At 40.2% G+C, this 24316-nt stretch overlaps 1 protein-coding gene across 3 annotated transcripts; it reads right to left on the reverse strand.

The window, feature by feature from the left end:
• Positions 1-5524: 5524 nt before the first annotated feature.
• On the reverse strand, positions 5525-20627 carry LOC135463093 (methyltransferase-like protein 25B). Of its 3 annotated transcripts, none has more exons than XM_064740414.1 (11): positions 20532-20627; positions 19753-19941; positions 17177-17242; positions 16434-16652; positions 16003-16108; positions 14442-14726; positions 13796-13931; positions 12508-12599; positions 12086-12193; positions 7862-7962; positions 5525-6034 (listed from the first exon to the last, which is right to left on the reverse strand). In XM_064740414.1, exons 2-11 carry the CDS (start codon positions 19936-19938, stop codon positions 5780-5782), a joined length of 1554 nt encoding a protein of 517 aa, XP_064596484.1. In that variant the 5' UTR covers positions 19939-19941; positions 20532-20627; the 3' UTR covers positions 5525-5779. The 3 variants fall into 3 exon arrangements, with proteins under 3 accessions (XP_064596484.1, XP_064596483.1, XP_064596482.1); XM_064740413.1 differs by having other exon boundaries at positions 20227-20565; XM_064740412.1 differs by lacking the exon at positions 20532-20627 and having other exon boundaries at positions 19753-20032.
• Between the last annotated feature and the right edge of the window lie 3689 nt (positions 20628-24316).

Consider the following 24316-nt stretch of genomic DNA (forward strand, 5'->3'; position numbering starts at 1 on the left):
ATTGATATGTCTCAACAATACGACTGAATAAATGTAAAAAAAATGAGGTATACAGTTAGGCTGTAGGTTTACAACGAGTCATGATGATCGTCAAGACCATCAAAACGTAAGAACACCATGCAGGCGTTTTGCGTGAGGTGCGGAGAAATCTAGTTGAAAGGCTTTACGAAATTTGCATTTAAACTTGTTAGTCAGTTTTCACAAATCACGAATGAAACTTGTTCTTTAATTCATTATTTACTCTATCAAATATGTCTATGTTTTTCACAGACATAACTTTTTACTTTTGCGAAGTTTCACACCAGAGTTATCGCCATATAAATATTTTTAAAAAATTAGTTACATGTACGACGTTAAATACCCATCAAATATTTATTTTTTTTTATTTATTTGATTGGTGTTTTACGCCGTGCTCAAGAATATTTCACTTATACCAAGGCAGAAAGAATTATAGTGAAAATAAACCGGACAGAGCATTGGGGAACCCACGACCATCCGCAAGTTGCTGCAAGACCTTCCCACGTACGACCGGAGAAGAAGCCGCCAAGAAGCTGAACTTCAGCTCACAGCGACCGCATTGGTGAGGGGCTCAAGATTAATTGTGCTGCGCTAGCACCTCACAGAAGCCCCAATCTCACCAAATAAAATAAAAAATAACAATAGTATCGATGGAACGCAAAAGTAATGAAAGTGTACCTACATGGTCCTGTTTAAGGGTTCCGTATTCAAAAGGCTGATTGTATAATGTGGCGTCGTACACAATGGCGCCTGTGCCGCGGTCGACGTAATCAACGCTGACGTCCACGCAGGGGTACCTGGAGCGACAGGCCATGTTATCAACCTGCCAGCATGAGCAGGCCGCATTGCCCCGGTAGAGAATCCGACGTGTTGTGCAAACCGTAGGTTCCTGGAGAAAATGGCTGACGTAGGAGTAAGGCAGCGCCAACGAAATACCGACGGCCAGCAGCGTCACGCAACAGCAGGCCATGAGCGCCACAGGCACGTAGCAGAACAGTCGACGTCCGAACGTCGTCCTCGACTTGATAGGCGTTAACGTCATCGTCGCGTTCGTGGCTCTCGATATATGAAAATTCGGAGTGTAAAGATAGCAGAATCTTTTGTTTATAAAGTATCCGTGTGGGCTGATGTCATTGAGGTATATATGGCATTAAAAACCTGCTAAGGAAATCACAATATGTAGGTATAGTCCAAATAAAGTCAGTGAGCCCGGACGATTTGACAATCGTTTCACACACAAACTCTTAAAAACTCCAAATGAAACACTGTGTTCCTGGCGATCTGATTAAGATCGTTTTAACCACAAAATCCTACGTCCAAATAACGTTTACAGTTTTAACAACCAAAAGAGAGCACAAGTGTTGTACTGACGTCACGCTCAAATGAATTTCAAGGCAGTTGCGTGTTGGACTGGTGGGCACAGCGCTTCCTCAGAACAGTGGAAACTCCATGCAAAATTGAGAATTTCAACAAAGGAACAACATAATGTACCCATTAAGAGCGCTGTCCCAAAACTTCAATTTAACTCTACCATATTCAACAAAATGTATACTGAACGTCAATGCAGTTTGTTGTTGGATATCCTAAGCGTCTCTAAGAGGCGTCTCAAACATCCAACTTTTACCAAATTCCACAGTGGACCAAGGGGCGTACATACACCAAGCGTGCTTGTTTGGGAAAACGCTGTCTCCGCAGAGTTGTTTCCATCACAAAATTGAGTTTGACTGAATTTCAAACAAGAATCGAGCTATGTAGCTTGGATAAAGGTTGTCAGCACAGGTTAGGAATATTTCCAAATTCCACCGTATTCAGTATTGCCCTAGACGTTCCATCGAAAAGAGATTGGCCTTTTAAAATCAGTGATGTTTGTCGCCCTTAATCTTCCATCGGGTACATTGGATAAAGTGCTTGTTAACGTTGCCTATATCGTTGTTGTTAAACGTTGCCTATAAATCAGTTAGTGGAATCTAACTGCGTTTTAAACCGCAAAAACGTAATGAGTTTGTGGCGTCCCCAGCACCTGTAGCACGAGAATCCAAATGTCTACTGTGTGTAAAGGCCAGCAAGCAGGGAAGAAGTAGTGGTATGTCACCTGAACAACACGGTGAATCACAGCCAAAAGTCCTCGAATTTCATATCAGCTCATGATGACTTTAAGCACCACAGCCATGGCTGCTTAAGACGTTTGTTTAAAACTTAGCGTGTGGAACTACTTGTTCAAACGGTTCAGTACGAGGGCCTACTTAACGCATGTCTTTATTACCGTTATGCCCTGATTTATATCACAGGGTATATATATATATATATATATATATATATATATATATATATATATATATATATATATATATATATATATTATTTTAATACTGAGTGGACGTTTAGAACCTCACTATATTTGGCAGCTTTGACGAACTTTCATAGAATTAACTAAAACGTTTTCGTGAATTCGAACGTAACTTTGGCTTCAAACACTATGAAAATATTACCTATCTGAATGTTGGCGTGACATTAATTTTTGTCCTTATGTGGTGAACTTCATAAGGTCAACAATTTTATTTAAATTTTGGTCGACGTGCTAAGGTCATGATCTATCACATATCATCGTGAATCTATTATCTTTGACGGTAAAGCAACAATGAGTTAAATATACCTTACAGACAAAGCCATATCTGTAGAGTGAGGGAGTGCTTAGGGTTTAACGTCGTACTTAACAATTTTTCGGTCATATGACGACATCGGAGTCCTTTGAGTGCATGTACTTGCAATGTACCTCCTTGTTGCAGGACAGATTTCCACCGATCTCTTATCTAGTGCTGCTTCAATGACACGACTTACCGAAGGCAAGTAAGGGTCATTATACTGATACGGGTCAACAAGTCGGTGCACTATCCTCTTAATGCTGAACGCCAAGCGAGAATGCTACAGCTTTCTCTTTTAAGGTCTTTGGTGTCACCCGACCTAGGACTGACCCTGGACTGAAGCTGACGCTCAACCAACTGAGCTATCGGGCCCGGTCCTATATCTGAAGAATTGTAGTTTCCTGCTGGCTTCCTTTCAAATAGTTATTGTCAGTTATGTTTAGATTCAGTTCTGGAAATATTTGATTTTTTTATTGGTGTGTTACGCCGTACTCAAGAATATTTCACTTATGCCACGGCGGCCAGCAAGGAAGCCAGCACGAGTTGGACTTGAACTCACAGCGACCGCATAAGTGAAAGCCTCCTGAGTCATTGCGCCGCGCTGGTGTGTCGATCTCCTCGGCCACGGAGACCATCTTAATATCTACTAAAGACAGCATCTTGAAACACGATAAATGAAGCATAGCGGCCATGTAAACCTATGAAATGTGTAAAAAAAAATTATGCCAGTGAAGGCAGCTTCGAAATCTTACGTTGCCAGTAGATAAAATAGCAATTATATACGAACAAGATTTGTTTGACTTGTTTATTACCTAATAATATATAGAGATCAGAGATAAGTCAGGTTAATGTACCCTACATGGAGTCAAATCTTTACGAACAGAATACAACTGGGTGATAAAACAAGACCATAATACCTAACATGTCACCATAAAAAATTTGGTTTTGGCTTACATGTAGCACGCAGTTTTATTGCCTTCACAGCGATACGGCTTTAAGAGCGACGAATGTCAATGTAACCATTAAAGGCTGCACAGCTTGATTCTGACTGAATGCACATGTCTACTGGGATATATATATATATATATATATATATATATATATATATATATATATATATATATATATATATATATATACACACACACAGGAGGATCCTAAATGGAAGCTTAGGCAAACAACGAAAAAAACGTAGCGTTTAGGCTACCCTTTTTATAAAGCAGTAGCAAATTGAGTTTTTTTTACGTCTGTCCAGTTTTCTCTCACAGTAATGCTGGCCACTGTCGTATAACGGAAATATTCTTCAGCATGGCGTAAAAGACCGATCAAATAAATAAACAATAACAGAATATGAAAGAGCTTAATTCTCCCACATACAAATCTGTAAATCACACGACAATATTTTGGCATGTAACAGTTCATATATTATTGTCGTTTTAAAGTAACAATAATTGTGATAAGATCAAACGTAGTATCATTGGCTGATACTGCATGTACCAAGCCTTCCCATACAACAGTGTCATCTTTTATCAAATAACATAACGTTCATGTTCGCTGTGAGTTCAAGTCCAGCTCGTGCTGGCTTCCTCTCCGGCCGTACGTGTGAAGGTCTGTCAGCAGCCCGCGGATGGTCGTGGGTTTCCCCCGGATTATGCCCGGTTTCCTCTTTACTTTCCAGTTAACTTACAGATCATGCTAATACTTGAAAGTCGAGAATGACATGGACAAAACACACCTGACTACACCCAAGTCGATGTATCACCGATGACTCAGGTTAAATCAAGAGGTTTTGTCAGGTACTCATTTCTTCTGAATTTTTCGGACATCTGGTCTGCTATAATGCACATGTAACTACATCAGAAATACACAAGTTCACCTTTTCTCAAATGGTCAGTATATCTAACGAAAAACCTATGCATATTTGACATGATGCACTTACCTATTTTTTCTAAAATCTGGGACACTTGGCCAGCTCATTTGTTATATAGTCCATACATATGTTATTCTAACAAGAATATTGAGTTTCTTTTTTCTCTTATGGTTAGACCATACTCACGTACTTACTTTTCCAAAAGGCTGGTAAAGAGATGTAATATTCTACTTTCAACACCACTCACATCTGTCCCAAATTTTAGAATCAGGGTATAGCAATTTATATTTTGCAAACTTCATGTGATACATGCATAACCTGACATAACATTCGCACATGTGAAATGAGTAAGTGAGTGCTTGTGGTTTAACATCGTACTTAACAATTTTTCAGTCACATGACGACGAAGGAACCCTTAGAGTGTAACCTGCCTCCTTGTTGCAGGGTGGATTTCCACCGCTCTTTTATTTAGTGCTGGTTCACTCAGATGGTTTACCGAAGGCAAGTAAGCCTCCCCGCCCAAGCCATTTTACTGACACAGGTCAACCAGTCGTTGCACTATCCCCTTAATGCTGAACAACTTACAACTTCCTCTTTTAAGGTTTTAGGTATGACTGAGCCCAGGATTGTTCCTGCATCTACCGCACCCGAAGTGGACGCTCTACCAACTGTGCTATCGGGGCCGGTCACGTGAAATGCACTGTACACGGAGACATGGAGACACATGTACACTTCTCCTCAACTGTCTATAACTCCCTTCATGTGATACTTGTATCACTGGACACGGTTTTCTCACGTGTCTCGGATATCACATGATGCAGTTTTTCCTATGGCTATCACATGATACAGTTGTCCCACGGGTATCACATGACACAGTTGTCCCACGGGTATCACACGACACAGTTGTCCCACGGGTATCACATGATACAGTTGTCCTGCAGGTATCACATGATACAGTTTTCTCATGGGTATCACATGGTGCAGTTTTCCCACAGGTATCACAGTATTCAATTTTCCCATGGGTATCACATGATACAGTTGTCCCACAGGTATCACAATACAGTGTTGTCCCATGGGTATCACATGATACAGTTCTCCAAAGGGTATCACATGATACAGATTTCCCATGCGTATCACAGAATTCCGTTTTCCCATGGGTATCACATGTTACAGATTTCCCATGTGTATCACAGAATTCAGTTTTCCCATGAGTATCACATGATGCAGTTTTCCCACAGGTATCACAGAATTAAGTTTTCCCACAGGTATCACATGATACAGATTTCCCATGGGTATCCCTGGACACAGTTTTCCCACAAGTGACACAGGTATCACAGGATAGAGTTTTCTCACACTTTGTACCCACAAGGACAAGGTTTCGAGGAGAGATAAACTCATCAAACACAGGCAGGAGGTAAGCCTGGAACCCTTGTTCCTGTAAGAACCTTTGCCTGTCCTGGTGAATGAGGTTCTCAAGGACTGGTTGAAGAAGAACTTGTAAACACTGAAAACAACAAGGCAATGTTACCATTGTTTATAACAAAAGAATATGAAATTTTTATTGGACGTTTTCCAGACTCCTCCACTTCCAAATGATCTGATTGTGAAAAGAACACAGGACAAACACATTTTTGTTAATATGTATGTAAGACTACTTCAAAAAATGTTAGTAACATTAAAACATGGATGGATGCAGAGAGAGAATCAGAGTCTGCACAGGACGGCCCAAACATCGGGCTGTGATCTGGCCAACAAGACTGTATTTATTTGATTTATCTGACTGGAGTTTTATGGTGTACTCAACAATATTTCTGATCACCTATATGATGCTGACGGGCATTATGGTCAGGGGTGAGAAAGGCGAAACTATACATCACACTCATAATTTTGTCATTTTTAGCATTTCTGAATTAAATTCTGAAAATTTTTCTGATGTATTTTTTGTATAAATAAGAGGAATTCCTTGAAAAAGAGGACAAATCACATGCCTGTATGGTGTAAGGAAACCGGTCCCTGTGGATACAAAGGTCAATCCACAGAGAACTGCTTATAGGATATTTGGCTAGCATATGGTTGTACTGTAATTTCCAGCCATTGCAAACCCACAATACCCTGACCTCTATGTGCAAACCCACAATACACTGACCTCTTTGTGCAAACCAAAAATACACTGACCTCTATGTGCAAACCCACAATACACTGATCTCTATGTGCAAACCCACAATACACTGACCTCTATGTGCAAACCCACAATACACTGACCTCTATGTGTAAACCCACAATACACTGACCTCTATGTGCAAACCCACAATACACTGACCTCTATGTGCAAACCCACACAGTATTCCCTGAACTTCATTAGCATAGGTGTAAAGTGCTGAGCTCAGAAAATAACCAGTTTGTTACAAATCAAGTTGACTTCCCTTTCTGTTTTTTTTTCTGTCACTCTAGGACAGATTCTGAGTATCTAATTCTAGATGATCACAGTCGTGTGGTTAATTTTGAGCTGGGGGTGGGGGGTGGGGGTGGGGGGTGGGTGTTGGGAGCCTCCGTGGCTCAGTTAGCTGGCATCTCACCAATGCGGTCGCTATTTCAAGCTCAGCTCATACTGGCTTCCTCTTCGGATATTCATGTACATTGGAAGGTCCACCAGCAAACTGCAGATGGTCGTGGGTTTCCCCAGGGCTCTGCCCGGTTTCCTCCCACCATAATGCTGGCTGCCGTCGTATAAGTGAAATAAATAAATACATAAATATTGAACTGGGTTTATATTTAAAGACAAATTTTAGGAGCGAAAAATGGGGGCCTCTGTGGATGAGCAGTTCGCATGGTAGCGCAGAACAACGAAACAGGAGCCTCTCACTAATGTGATCACCGTGAGTTTGTCAAGATCATGGAGGCGCCCTCTCCAGTTGTACATGGGAAGGACTGCTAGACATCTGCAGATGACCACCATATACGTGTAATATTCTTAAGTGTTTTCTGTCAATCTGAGACAGTAGCATGTATGCTTATTAACAAAAACCATTTTGAAATTTATTTTATGTATTTTATTGGGGTTTTGACACCGTATGAATATTTCACTAATGCTACTATAGCGAGCAGAAAACCACAACTATCCGCAGTTTGCTGGCAGACCTTTCCATGTACATGTACAGTATGAGAGGAAGCCAGTATGAGCTGAACTTGAACTTGCAGCGACTGCATTGGTGATACGCTCCTGGAACATTGTGCCGCGCAGGCATGCTAACCACCTGTGCCGTGGAGGCACCCCTCCCCCCCCCCCACCCCCACCCCATCCGATTCAGATATGTAATAATGCACTACTCACAGTTAGGGGCTCTATAAAAGCAAAGAACTCTTCACACTGGAGGTATGTTTTGTGTAGTTTTTTTTTCCATTCCTCTACACTGTCATCTGCTTCCACCCCAACTGTTAGACAAAGATACATGTACATGGAAGATATCAATGAGTAAAAGAAAGCTAAAACATGAAGTAAGGTTCATCATACAGACAAACTATGCGTAAAAATACTTTTATTTATTTTTTCAGATTTTTCAGAGTGTTGAAAGGGCTTCAAATATTTAAATACTACGTTAGGTTTCATGTTCCATACTGATGGTCACATCACCTTTTATTCCTGGGGTTCATCAAAAGGAAGGAGTTTTTAGGAATCTTTTATCAGTAATCTCATGAGTAAATAGATTTTCCAGCATTCAGTGTTGTGAATTGGATAAAACTGCTGTGACTTCAGAGTTCCTAAACTCTGATCATATGGCCGATAATGCCCACCTTAGAAGTCAAATATTTGAGCACCTTTTACTTATATCACAAAAGCGTAAAAAAATTAATGAGAGTATATTTATGCATAGTTTCAAGTGGTCTATTTTGTGATACCTACTTTGATTTTTTAGAGGTCTTCTTCTATAAACAAAGGACACAAAGTGCAAAAAATGTCACCCTGTCATTCATTTGTGACAATTTCTCAGTCATACAACGAGGAGGAGTCATTAGCTGTGTGTACGTATATAGTGTGTGTTCTTGTGGCAGGGTGAGTCCATTCTGCCAAAGTGCTGCCCCCACTGAATTATCATGCCCAAGACACCAAACATGACACCCTACCCAGTCACATTATACTAACACCTGGCTGACCAGTCATGTTTCCTTCCCTTAATCCTTTCATCAGTGCTGTGCGCCAAGCAAGGCAGCAACAAGTACCATTTTTAAAGTCTTTGGTATTATCCAACCCGGGTCTGATCCCAGGTCTCCCGACTTTGACGCGGACGCTCTAACCATTAAGCCACCCAAGCTTATCTTTATTTATTCAACTGATTGTTTCACAGTATACTCAAAGACCCCTCACTTTTAACATGGGGGTATGTTTTATGGCTGGAGAAAACCAGAGAGCTCAGAATAAACCACCGACCTCTGGCAAGTCAGTACCTGTATTAGGTACATTCCCATTTTATACCGAAACACTTTGAAAAAGAAAGCCGTAAAATTTCTTTAAAAGTCAAAGATTCTGTAGGTTAACTCTCCCATGCATGACTTACTGTGATTCTTCTAATTCTGGGAACATATAGTCAAAATACATTTTTTTACAAATTTACTCGTTCTGGCATACTATGCGTGATTTCGGAAACTTATGCAGAATGCCAAAAATGTTGATTTATTTATCTGATGGTGTTTTATGTCATACTCAAGAATATTTCACAAGTACGACAGTGGCCAGCATTATGGTGGGAGGAAACCCCTCCATGATTTTGGAAACATTATACCAACTGCCCAAAATATAGTTTGTGAATGATCCATGCTCAGTGAAACCTTTGACATTTGGTCAACACACTTTCCCCCATAACTGCTTCTATCAGTAAAAAGTGAAAACAAATTCTCTTCCAAACCTCTCTCTGAAACCATGTTATTTTGCCTAGGGTCACCAAACCCACTTAATGTGTCAATCTGGAGTGACGCTCACCCAAGGGGAGATAATTGTCAAGTTGCCTCCCTTTGCCATACAATACACATAGTCCACAACACAACTTTCAGTGCAATCAAGTACGTAATTAATTGTCTAAAATAGGCTTTATTTACAGTAAGCAATGCATTGAAATAGTCATCCTCCTAAACTACACGCAAATTATTTGGCTGCAAAAATATTTGGCTGCAAAAATATGTGACTCCTACAACAATGGCGTAACGTAGCTGGCCTATCCATGGATGCAACAATGGTGTAATGTGGCTGGCCTATCCATGGATGCAACAACGGTGTAATGTGGCTCGCCTATCCATGGATGCAACAATGGCGTAACGTGGCTGGCCTATCCATGGATGCAACAATGGTGTAATGTGGCTGGCCTATACATGGATGCAACAATGGTGTAATGTGGCTGGCCTATCCATGGATGTAACAATGGTGTAATGTGGCTGGCCTATCCATGGATGCAACAATGGTGTAATGTGGCTGGCCTATCCATGGATGCAACAATGGTGTAATGTGGCTGGCCTATCCATGGATGCAACAATGGTGTAATGTGGCTGGCCTATCCCTGAGTGCAACAATGGTGTGATGTGGCTGGCCTATCCATGGATGCAACAATTGTGTAATGTGGCTCGCCTATCCATGGATGCAACAATGGTGTAATGTGGCTCGCCTATCCACAGATGCAACAATGGTGTAATGTGACTGGCCTATCCATGGATGCAACAATGGGGTAATGTGGCTGGCCTAGCCATGGATGCAACAATGGTGTAATGTGGCTGGACTATCCTTGAGTGCAACAATGGTGTAATGTGGCTGGCCTATCCATGGATGCAACAATGGGGTAATGTGGCTGGCCTATCCATGGATGCAATGATGGTGTAGTGTGGCTGGCCTATCCACGGATGCAACAATGGTGTAATGTGACTGGCCTATCCATGGATGCAACAATGGGGTAATGTGGCTGGCCTAGCCATGGATGCAACAATGGTGTAATGTGGCTGGCCTATCCATGGATGCAACAATGGTGTAATGTGGCTCGCCTATCCATGGATGCAACAATGGGGTAATGTGGCTGGCCTATCCATGGATGCAATGATGGTGTAGTGTGGCTGGCCTATCCACGGATGCAACAATGGTGTAATGTGACTGGCCTATCCATGGATGCAACAATGGGGTAATGTGGCTGGCCTAGCCATGGATGCAACAATGGTGTAATGTGGCTGGCCTATCCATGGATGCAACAATGGTGTAATGTGGCTGGCCTATCTATGGGTGCAACAATGGTGTAATGTGACTGACCTATCCATGGATGCAACAATGGTGTAATGTGGCTGGCCTATCCATGCATGCAACAATGGTGTAATGTGGCTGGCCTATCCATGGATGCAACAATGGTGTAATGTGGCTCGCCTATCCATGGATGCAACAATGGTGTAATGTGGCTCGCCTATCCATGCATGCAACAATGGTGTAATGTGGCTGGCCTATCCATGGATGCAACAATGGTGTAATGTGGCTGGCCTATCCATGGATGCAACAATGGTGGAATGTGGCTGGCCTATACATGGATGCAACAATGGTGTAATGTGGCTGGCCTATCTATGGGTGCAACAACGGTGTAATGTGGCTGGCCTATCCATGGATGCAACAATGGTGTAATGTGGCTCGCCTATCCATGGATGCAACAATGGTGTAATGTGGCTGGCCTATCCATGGGTTGCAACAATGGTGTAATGTGGCTGGCCTATCCATGGATGCAACAATGGTGTAATGTGGCTGGCTTATCCATGGATGCAACAATGGTGTAATGTGGCTGGCCTATCCATGGATGCAACAATGGTGTAATGTGACTGGCCTATCCATGGGTGCAACAATGGTGTAATGTGGCTGGCCTATCCATGGATGCAACAATTGTGTAATGTGGCTGGCCTATCCATGGATGCAACAATGGTGTAATGTGGCTGGCCTATCCATGGATGCAACAATGGTGTAATGTGGCTGGCCTATCCATGGGTGCAACAATGGTGTAATGTGGCTGGCCTATCCATGCATGCAACAATGGTGTAATGTGGCTGGCCTATCCATGGATGCAACAATGGTGTAATGTGGCTGGCCTATCCATGCATACAACAATGGTGTAATGTGGCTGGCCTATCCATGGGTGCAACAATCTCAGGCCAATATATGTACATTGTAATATATCTCTACTGTAAGAAAGATCTATTTATTTATTTATTTGATTGGTGTTTTACGCCGTACTCAAGAACATTTCACTTATATGACTGCGGCCAGCATTATGGTCGCAGGAAAAAAGGCAGAACCACGGGAAGACCCACGACCATCCACAGTTTGCTGGCAGACCTTTCTATGTACATGTACAGCCAGAGACGAAGCCAGTATGAGCTGGACTTGAACTCGCAGAGACCGCATTGGTGAGAGGTTTCTGGGTCATTATGCTGCGCCATAGTGAAAAAGAAGGCAAACTTCCTTTCGATGTATATGTATATTTAATATCGAAGTACAATTCCATAACTCCACAAACAAGGTTTAGACATTACAATATATTAAACTCACCTGGTGTCAAATTAGTTCTGCTGAAAACAGCCTCCACGTAATCATCAAATGTTTCACAGTTTTTCTTCAGGGCAAGTTTTCTGCTGATTTTGTTTAAGGTCAGATTCTCTGAAGGAAAAAAAAAGTAAAGTAAACATCATTTGCAAAGTAATGGAATAAAATGTACATTTTTACACAGGGACTGGTTTTCACAGCCTGCAAGTTGAACAGTAACAAGTGGTCATGGAAATTTCCACTTCAACCAGAATTACAAAAGTTAATGCATGCACAGAAATTAATAAGCACTGCCATATATGGATGTGGAAAGCTGCTCGGGAAGGTTTGTGTAAAGGAGATGCTTACATTTCATCCCCTTGTTCGCGAAAGCAAACGTAAGGTGATGATGTCACAGAAAGATTGAACATTATATTATGTAAATATACCTTCATGACAGAAGAGCTCTAGAATTCCTCGGAAGGCAACATTGCGTTGATGGTATGCATGGTCAGCTTTTGATTGATTGAGCCACCTTGCCCTGATGAAATTAATAGCAGAAATTAAAAATAAAGCAAAAAAAAAACATAGGTCAACCACAGTATAATCGTAACCATGACAATACTGAGTTATAGCCCAACACTTAAATAGGCATAGCGACATCTCAATGCATGTTGTCTAGGGTAGGAAAATTTAGTGAAACAGCCCACTGAGTGAGCGATATCAGTTGTTTTCTTAGACACCATCCAGATGGCGCTATCCCTTTTCTTGTTCATGGGCCATAACTCCGGATATGTTTCCTATTAAAACCATGCCCGCTGCTGGACCGGAGGTTCATCACAATCAGGGACAGTCCCAAACACAACTACATCAGAACTTTCTGAATGATAATCAAATAACCCTCCCTGTCAGACAGATGAATCGCTGGCTAGCTCATTTGACTTTTTATTAGTGTTGTCATCATCTGGTTTGCACGCAATTAGTTCCTTTCTCTATTATGTCAACGTTTCCCTATTGTATTCCTTCTAAAGCAAAGAGGTACCTGAAATGGCCTAAACATACGAACACAAAAGAACATTTTCGGAGTCAAGTAAATGTCATCAGATATATTTACTTCTGGTGCTTAAATTGATCTTGTCCCAATACGATATCATCCTACATTCCAAACACCTCTCAAAGCACCTTTCTAAAATCAGTAGAACTCCCAGAATCTGGAAAAATGCGCTGCTTCATAATGGGCGAAATTTTAAGTCATTCAGGGTATAAGCACTCTAGTGAAACAGCAGAGAATGACATGTGTTTTAAATCCATGTATTCACTGGAAAGGCTCTACAGTCTGCGACCACTTGTCAACTATCACGCTGCCAGTGTTGTCAGTGAAAATCAATTACTCCAAGCCTTTTATATTACTGTAACTCTTCGACCTTTTCTCATGTTTGCAAGGTGTTTATTCAGACATATTCTGGAGACATTATTCTGTGAAGGCTGATAAAATTATACTTTTTGTGAAGCACTGAAACTGGCCAATCCACCTCGTGTAGTTTTGTCTCCAAAATCAATTATAAATTACGTGTATAAATGTGCATAAACTGCACCGAAAGTTGCTCTTCATACGCAAAAAGATTAAGGAAATAGGTTACAGCTCATTTTTTCATCACACAAAACATTTTTAACCAGTTATCAATGAAGACTTATAAACATAATGGGCATTTTGATTTTCTCATGAATAAACATTACCTGGTTTCTTGAGCAGCCAATCGAAATGCAGGTGTCCCTAAAGTCCAGTGTCGACTGGCTGATCGCACTTCAAACATTGCTGCTTGACAACTTCTGCTCATAGGAAAGTTTTTCATGTAAACTTTGACATTTTCACCTGAAAACATCGAACATTACTTGTATAGCATGAAATAGATGTAGTTGCGCAAACAGAAAGCTGTTGAGATATGGGTTTATGGTTTCACTTGATTTGATTTGATTGGTGTTTAACGCCATACTCAAGAATATTTCACTTATACGCCAGCGGCCAGCATTATGGTGGGAGGAAACCTGGCAGAACCTGGGGGAAACCGAGAACCATCTGCAGGTTGCTGGTGGACCTTCCCACGTATGATATGGGTTTATGTGATTTGATCCTTTGATTTTCCTTCAGCTCTTCATGTTAACAAACAGCAGTATATTTAAAGAAAAAGCCCATAGTTCTAGTAAGATCTGATACAAATTCTGAGTTTTAAACTACCTTTAAACTTTGTTTATATATTCCTCTTACTGAATAACAAGTGTTTATTTCTCGTCAAATATTTATCTATTATTCTGTTTCAGTAGTGTGTCGTTTATGGAACTGCCTGGAGCATTTATTGTGGCCTATACATAAGCATGTACCAACCTGAGCTCAGAGCCATCCTGTGGTAACAGCAACTCACCCCAGCTAGGAGAGTGACACAGTCTAACTTTGTGAAGTACTTCAGCATGGTTGAGGTGAGATCTCCACAGCAGTGGAGCCCAGTCATGCAAACCTTCACTTCCTGACCTTTGGCCTCTCTGACCTCTGACCCAGGTTCAAGGTCACCTTGTCTGACAATGCCAGTGATAAGGTCTTGGAACTGATTCATGACCTCTGCATTGTCCTGTAGGTCAAAGGTCAAGGACACAAACTTGCCAGCATCTTGACCTGGTAGAATGGGAAAAAAATGATAAGTTCTGACCAACCTGTTCCAAAAAAAAGAACACCCAAATCTTACATCTTGAGAAACATGTAATTTCCAGGTTTTGGATGTTACAACACACTACTCCTTTAAACTTTTCGCCCAATTCAAGTACATTTTTAATGATTTTGTTGACAAAATTACATTGGTTGAATTTGCCAAATTTCAGGACTTCTCAAACAGCATAATTTTATCAGTTGACACAGAATAATGCCTTCAAAATATGTCTGAACAAACACCTTGTCAACATGTGAAAACGTTGTACAGTAAGCACAGAATATACTGTAAACAATGAAATAAATATTGGTATTTTATAGTCAACACATGTGTTGTCAACAGTCAACACATGTGTTGTCAACAGTCAACACGTGTTGTTACAGTCAACACATGTGTTTGCACATGTGGCATGTTGCTAAGCTTGTGTGTGTACTCACATTTACACACCTGGAATGTGTCTGTACTCATATTTACACACCTGGAATGAGCTCAGTGTGTGTCTGTGCTCACATTTATACACATGGACTGTGTCTGTACTCACATTTACACACCTGGAATGTGCTCAACGTGTGTCTGTGCTCACATTTACACACCTGGAATGTGGTAGACATGTGTCCTCACATTTACATACCTGGAATGTGTCTGAACCTATATTTACACACCTGGAATGGGCACAGCATGTGTCTGTGCTCACATTTATACACCTGGAATGTGTCTGTATTCACATTTACCTGGAATGTATACATGTTCTTTATCTGTACATTTTAAATATTTTGCTACTTTTCCTTCAAGAAAATATCCCAACAAAATGTCAGATTAAGTTGCCTAGTGTAAATGTATATACTGGTCCAATCTCCCATGATTCTGTGTTTTTTTTTTTTATCTAGTTTTTTTATTGATGTTTTATGCTGCACTCTAGAAAATTTCACTTATTCCCAAGCCCAAACGCAGGTTGCTGCAAGACCTTCTCCACAATTTGGCAGTTTTCGGATAATTTAATCATGAAAGAATTCCTATAGATGTCTGCAATGTTGAAAGATTCAATGAAGGTTGATACCTCTGTCCATAAAGGTTTCGAGAAAAACAGCGGATTGTGAGAAGCATTCTGAAAAAGTCACGGCACAACAAATAATCCATGTGAATCAACGGCTCTGCATGGTTAGAGGCACACGTAGCATTTTCAATCAATTTGATTGCACAGCAGCAGGTGTTGCGACAGCAGGATACCTGACAGAGCTTAAATACCTAGCTTGATGTTCCGGCATTGAGCTCCGTGGCTTCTTGAATCATCACACTCAAGGGAGATTACTCTGTAACCGTACCGTTGCTGTAGCACCTGACCCAGATAGCCCTGTGAACAGTAATAGTAATCACCACAAACTTTACAACATTTTCTATCATCCTGAGACCTTATCTATTTCATTATTTTACTGGTATTTCAGGTTCAACTCGAGAATTTTTCACTGATGTGACAACGGTCATATTTATGCGGCATTCCGAAGCCTTTTGTCACATGACATGACAATCTTCCTGTCTTAAAGCTGCAGCCAAACCAACAATCAGGTAAATAAGTAAATAAAAAGTATGCCTTGATTTGAGTTAAGCCAGCAATGTGTCTGTGGCCGCTGAGGGGAGCAAGGTCTATATCAGTCTGAAACGCTTACGCTAAAACTCACCAAACCCGCCCCAATATCCACAACCACAGACACTGAGGCTTCCTCCATCAGCTGATGAAGTACGGCTGCCATTAAAGACACTTCATGCTGTTTTTTAGGGTTCATTCCTTTCTTCAGCTCACAAGGAATTTCAACCGGAGTAACAGAGTAACTCCCCCTTGGCATGGACATCTCCAATGCTGTTTGGACGAAGGTAGAAAAATTGTCTGGCCATTCATCCTAAAAAATGAACACTACAAAATCTTAAAAAAAAACAACAAACTGTTTAAATTTCAGGCTTAGGCACATTTTACATGTATTTTAAATTCACAATTTACAAACATATTTCACTTGCTTCCAGACTGTTACACTTTTAATGCTATTCCATGCATGAAGCTGAAATTTTCATGAAAGGCTAATATGAGTTTAAAAATATGTACAAAATATCAGGATGTTATATTTAAAGCATTTTGAATAATTGAAAATCCTTTTTTCTAGCGCATCCAATATAAGCAAGGAATTTTTAAAAACCCAAATTGTTAATGATTTTTAGATGTTTTGCCCATTTGAATGTGCAAAACACAGCCAAGAGGAAAGGCCTTTAAGTCAAGAGGTTTGGATTGTTGAGTAAACAATTAAAACTGGCTTGCCAATTCTGTACATGGACCTTATCTCCTCAGACAGCCATGGCTCTGTACACTTGGAGATGTACAATGCAGCAGGGCAGCTTTTCAATACTCATACAGAAAACATGAATTATCTACCTTAATATTTCCAAGTGGCAACACATTCAGCTCTTCTAATGACAATCCCAGTAAGAATTCTCTCCACTGAAAAGAAGATGCACAGCTTAAGCAATGTAACATCTACGCATACATTTTTTTTTAGGAGGGGGGTGTGTTGTGTGTGTGTCTTGTCTTGTTTTTGTTTCCTTTTTTCTGTTCTTTTCGCATCAAGTACACTAAATATATTAACACAAAGCATACAATCGGTAAAACCATGAAGGACTGCCTCAATAAACCAGTTAAGGGTCAAAATGTTGGATATTTTGACACATTAGAGAGAAATAACAGTCATCCAATGCACCTTAAATATACCAGCCCTGATAGCACAGTTGGTAGAGCGTCAGCTTTGGGAGTGGTAGATCCAGGCTCAATCCTAGGTCAAGTCACAGCTAACACCTTAAAAGAGGAAGTTGTAACTTCCTCGCTTGGCATTCAGCATGAAGTGGATAGTGCAACGACTGGTTGACCCGTATCAGTACATGTAATGGCTCGGGCGGGGCGGCTTACTTGCCTTCAGTAAGGCGTCTGGGTGAAGCAGGACTAGATAAAAGAGCGGTGGAAATCCGTCCTGCAACAAGGAGGCACATTACACGCACTCTAGGGATTCCTTCGTCGCCATATGACTGAAAAATTGTTACGTACGATGTTAAACCCCACTCACTCATTGTGAAATATGGAACTGGTAATTTCTGAACATGAATATGTAAGGTCTTATTTTTGATGACCTCTTCTCAATGTGAGGTCATCAGTTTTCGTTTGAGCTGTGAATAAAAAAACCTTTTTGAGACCTGTAAATTGTTTACACAGTTCCACCTCTTCTCAATGTGAGGTCATCAGTTTGAGCTGTGAATAAAAAAACTTTTGAGACCTGTGAATTGTTTACACAGTTCCACCTCTTCTCAATGTGAGGTCATCAGTTTTCGTTTGAGCTGTGAATAAAAAAACCTTTTTGAGACCTGTAAATTGTTTACACAGTTCCACCTATTCTCAATGTGAGGTCATCAGTTTTTGTTTACACAGTTCCACTTCTTCTCAATGTGAGGTCATCAGTTTTTGTTTACACAGTTCCACCTCTTCTCAATGTGAGGTCATCAGTTTTCGTTTGAGCTGTGAATAAAAAAAACCTTTTTGAGACCTGTAAATTGTTTACACAGTTCCACCTCTTCTCAATGTGAGGTCATCAGTTTGAGCTGTGAATAAAAAAACCTTTTTGAGACCTGTAAATTGTTTACACAGTTCCACCTCTTCTCAATGTGAGGTCATCAGTTTGAGCTGTGAATAAAAAAACCTTTTTGAGACCTGTAAATTGTTTACACAGTTCCACCTCTTCTCAATGTGAGGTCATCAGTTTTCGTTTGAGCTGTGAATAAAAAAACCTTTTTGAGACCTGTAAATTGTTTACACAGTTCCACCTCTTCTCAATGTGAGGTCATCAGTTTGAGCTGTGAATAAAAAAACCTTTTTCAGACCTGTAAATTGTTTACCCAGTTTCGATTTTTCAAAATATGTATCACCTCAAATACACATCGCATAAAATAGAACTACATGTTTATTGCCAGAGATGATACTCAAAAATATTTCAGTTATACAATACTGTTTGTTTCACATAATGTGTATCTACTGTTTGTTTCACATAATGTGTATCTATTGTTTGTTTCACATGTGTATCTACTGTTTGTTTCACATAATGTGTATCTACTGTTTGTTTCACATAATGTGTATCTATTGTTTGCTTCACATAATGTGTATCTACTGTTTGTTTCACATAATGTGTATCTACTGTTTGTTTCACATAATGTGTATCTATTGTTTGCTTCACATAATGTGTATCTACTGTTTGTTTCACATAATGTGTATCTACTCTTTGTTTCACATACTATGTATCTACTGTTTGTTTCACATAATGTGCAGATACACATACTCAGATGTACACATGTTCACAATTTTAAGCGCCTAAGTCACATTCAAAGGAGCGGAAGGCGATAAACAACATGGAACTAAATGGGCAAAATGGCGATTTTGGACGAAGTTTCAAATGCTATGTACAGGACATTGAAACCATCAAATTTGAAGGCTACACACTGTCAAGCAGTATCATTACTTATCCAGAAAACATTTTTTACCAGCAATCTATATCTTTCTCTTTCTTCTCTGCCAACCTCACCAGATTTAAATTCACTTAGTTTTTCACCTCCAGTGCTCTAGTTATGTGATCAGATAGTGTGCTGGGGGCCTCCATGGCTCAGTTGGTTAGCGCAGCGTAATGACCCAGGAGTCTCTCACCAATGCGGTCGCTGTGAGTTCAAGTCCAGCTCATGCTGGCTTCCTCTCCGGCCGTACATGGGAAGGTCTGGCAGCAACCTGCGGATGGTAGTGGGTTTCCCCCGGGCTGTGCCCGGTTTCCACCCACCATAATGCTGCCTGCCGTCATATAAGTGAAATATTCTTGAGTACGGCGTAAAACACCAATCAAATAAATAAATAAGATAGTGTGCTGAGGATGTTGACAGGAGCAGCTATGACATCACTGGAAAACGATGAATACAAAAATGTACCTCATCAGGAATACTCCTCCATGGCTGTTCCACAAAAAACTCGGTGACTTGATAATCATAAATCCAACTAAAATCCCTTAGGAATTCCAGGCACCTGGCAAACCATTCAGTCCTTGGGAAGCTTTCCAGCGAACCAGTCTCTGTCATGCTTTGGGAGAGACCCTCATCTGTGCTTTTCATGATCATCAGCTGAGAATCAAAATTCATGCATTTATACACCAACAAAAGTTACCAGGAAAGAGGTAAAACCCCTAGTTATTGAACAATATCTGAACAGCACTCCAGTAGACCTATTTATTTATTCGACTGGTGTTTTACGCCATACTCTAGAATATTTCACTTATTCGACAGTGGCCAGCATTATTGTGGGAGGAAACTTGTGTGTGTGTGTGTGGGAGGGGGGGTCTTCGGTCAGAGCATAACTTTACTGGAGTGCTGCGATTCATAGCCAAGGAATATGGGGGTTAGGCGTACCAGTTGTAAAGACAGGGTTGATCCTTTCGTTTCTCAACGGGACGCTTCTCAGATGTTCATGGTGAATTGACGCCACTCTACCACGTGACAGGAATCTGGACTTTGAAATTCCTCTTATCTGTTTCAACTTCACCCTCAGAAAAATTTATGAAACAGATATTTACACTAGTAAAATCTCATGACGAAAACTGAACATCTCATGGCCTCTGAACCCATTTATGATCTAGCCCATCAACTTCATCGAGTTTTGTGTATAACCAGCTCCCCCAAAACAATGACAATAATATGAAGGACGAGAGTCATACCAATATAACCGCCTGTTAAATAAATTAAGACACAATTCACAGAAATCTCTCATTCTTAAGTAAAAACAACACGCAGGAAACAGCCGTCACCAATTTCATGGAGGCTGCCATCTTGAAAGTGCCCGGATAGAACCAGACGGTTGAGCGAGGATCGCAGTTATGGTATAATCATAGCAATGTTTTATTTGCCCATTAAAACAGTAAAACCCTCGATCTGTACCACAAAGTGAAAACTGCGAAGAATTCCTGTTTTAGGTGTTATTCAGATACTTGCATGGAAACAACAGATTCAAGGGAGGCGACTGCCCAAAATTTATTCCTTTGTCTTTCACGAGAATTATCTCCCCTACCACTCTGTTAAAAATTGAACACTTCACAAATAAAATTTATTGGCAAGTTCTTTATTGTTGATTTGAACATTTGCATGTTTATATACCATGTGCTGTATATTTAAAGACCTTGACTGGGAAATTAAATAGATCATACTTTGTGTGAGACAGAGAAACTGTTAAAGGTGAATGATCTGAGAAGACTTTTTTTTGTTGAAACATCATAATCAATGCGATGAAAACATTTTGCAGGTAACGAACTGCTTCAACAAAGTGGTTCACATATGGAGTAAGACATAGGCCTACATTATTATGCATATAGAACAAAAACGATATACTGGCAGCTATAAAGTTATCTGTCGAGTACAGGCAACATCACGTTGATTGAACGGCTGGTAAACAAAAAAGATTTTGCTTTGAATTCGAAAAAGTCCATTCTTTGAATGAGTGAATGACTTACAATCGATTGATTGGTTGACAGAGAGACTGACTGGTTGACTGATTGATTGACTGGTTGACTGGTTGACTAACCGATGGCTCACCTTCTAGATGGCTAAACTGACTCACTATCTAAAAGGCTGGCTGACTGACCGATTGAATGGATGTATCAATGAATGAAAGGGTGAATTGATGAATGAATGAGCTCCTGACTGACAGATTGACAGACTGACATGCCTATGATTACTTGAAAAAAATTTTCTTTTTCGGAAACTCTTACACCATTATACAGCCCATCAGACAGTGAATTAAGTCTACGTTTTAACACATGATTTTCTGTCTTAATTTTGACTACAATGGTTCTAGTTTATTGAATGAATGAATGAATGAATGAATGAATGAGTGATTAACTGAATGAATGAATGATAAGAATTGACTGGATGACTGGAAATCATGTCTGAATGAATGAATGAATGAATGAATGAATGATCAGAATTCATAAACGGATGAGTTCGTGAATAAATGAATGAATGAATGAGTAAATGATCAGAAATTGTGAATGAATGAATTAATGAATGAATGAATGGATGAATGAATGAATGAATGAATGAATGAATACTCAACATTAGATGGAAATTGATTCAATCTGGTTAATAGTTTGTAACCCAGTCGTACCCATTACATTGTTAATACTGTGAATAATGGTTCGTGGAAATGGTCAGTTTTGTAGGTTACCAGTAAATAAAAACGTGGATCCACTGGGCCGACAATAATTGGTTGCTTTTAGCACTAAACCGATACATTATTTTGTTAAGTTGCCCTGCTCTCCCCGCGGGCCCCTACCCTACAATACCATTCCAATGGAACCTCAAGAAAATGACCACCATCCCCTAGAGCCTCGTGAAACAGCAGCCTATCAGAGCCATCATCTCCATGCAATTACAGTAACGCGATGTCTCGTCGACATGTGGGCACTGGCGAGATTTGGCGATAAATCAGTCGCCGTGTTCAGAATTCATATGTAGCCTTTTGATGTTCGTAGGCAGAGGTGTTGGAGGTATATAGGCCTTAACTAGTTAGAGGCCAGTACTATACCAGCAAACGAATAGATTAGCGCTCACAAGGGGAATTTCTCAACACAATAAGACGTAAAAACCTAAAAACAGTCATTGCCCACTTTGTACTTCAAATTTGATTTAAAAAAAGTTATTGAACACATAGCATGTGTATTTCATCCACATTAGACTGTGTCATACTGATTGAAGGACTGACTGATTGACGTTTAACTCAAGATTTTTTTCAGTTATATGATTATATTCAAAAAGCGTGCCTACACTTTACATTCCGAATTTCTCCAAAGGTATGCCAAGACATTTGCTTTATAACACGATTTTAATTTTGACCAGTCAGAAATGACTTTGTGGACTCGGCCCCACATACATGCTCTCACGCATAACACGAATCTCATGACGCGTGACAAATCTTACAAAGATGGGTTCGAACAAAGGTAGTGCACAGTCCTCGGTAATAACTGGTACATAGACCGTTTCTTAACAAAAGATAGGAAGCACTAACTTTTGTTGTCTCTAGTTTTGAATAAAGCCGTGTCTGAAGTTCATGCCAATTTCTTACATTCTTTGCGTGACTGAGTATTCATTTAGAGTGACATGTGTTTCGATGAAGCTGTTGTCTGAAGCTCATGTCAGTGTCTCTGTCCACGTAAGAAAAGGAGTGCGGGTGTCATGTCCGGTGTCTTTCGAATGAGGCCGCGTTACGGAAGGTCATGTCAATGCCTCAAACTTCGAAAACAACGGAGCAGGGGTGACATATCTGGTGTCTTCCGAATGGAGCCGCGTGTCTGAAGCCCGTGTCAGTATCTTAAACATCGTGAGAAGCTGCATTGTGGTGTCATTAGTAGTGTGTTCTTAACAGCGGTTATGAGCAGAAATATTAAACCAAAAGAATTCGCTTTGTTTTCTTTGGACCAACTATTGTTTGAGGATGAATAAATTTCCCTCAGAGCTTGCGTTCTATAACTTTTACTTACTCTCGCTTACTCACAGCTGTTTATACAGTCTAGATAATCGATGTTTTCAGTCGTCCTGTACATTCCCTAGCTTTCCCCTCAACCAACGCAATACTTTCTAATCTAAGCGTCAAGTCTGACACTCATATACCTCTTGTAAACCACTGAAATGCGTGTCAGGTCGATGATCGCAAGACCTATTTTTCAAACCGGCATAAAACACCAGATTCCAAAGGAATTTGTAAAACAAAATGTACAAATATATAATATAAACCTGGTAACATATAAGCAGTTATCAGTTTCCGATGATGCAAATTGAGAGCCGATTTTGTAAGCATGACTTCAACACACAAAAACAGTTGCGCTGTATGAACAAAAACTTGTGTTCTTTTCAACAAAATTCTTGGGTTCTTTTCAACAAAACTCTTGTGTTCTTTTCTACAAAACTCTTGTGTTCTTTTCAACAAAACTCTTGTGTTCTTTTTAACAAAACTCTTGTGTTCTTTTCAACAAAACTCTTGTGTTCTTTTTAACAAAACTCTTGTGTTCTTTCCAACAAAACGCTTGTGTTCATTTCAACAAAACGCTTGTGTTCTTTTCAACAAAACTCTTGTGTTCTTTCCAACAAAAGGCGTGTGCCATAGTTGAACACCTCCATATTGTGTTGAATTAACACAAGTTCTTGTTTGAGTTTTATTATTTTATAACACAAACGTGTGTACTTCACATTTGTGTAACACATGTTTGTGTTGGGGTAACACATTTCTGTGTTGGGGTAACGCAATTCTGTGTTGAATGAAACAACACAAGTCGTTGTGTTAGATTTCAAATTTCATACCCCAAGCCAAATACAAATATAGGTATCTTAGTCCTTCTTTTCGTTGCAACCGTTCATAAAAAGCATCATGTTGATGTAAAAACACGGATGCCTATACACCCTCTTGTCCAGACTTAGGCGGAATTACATATAGCTATTACACAGTTCGTCAGAG

Source organism: Liolophura sinensis, chromosome 2 (assembly GCF_032854445.1).
Source record: "Liolophura sinensis isolate JHLJ2023 chromosome 2, CUHK_Ljap_v2, whole genome shotgun sequence".
Taxonomy (NCBI): domain Eukaryota; kingdom Metazoa; phylum Mollusca; class Polyplacophora; order Chitonida; family Chitonidae; genus Liolophura; species Liolophura sinensis.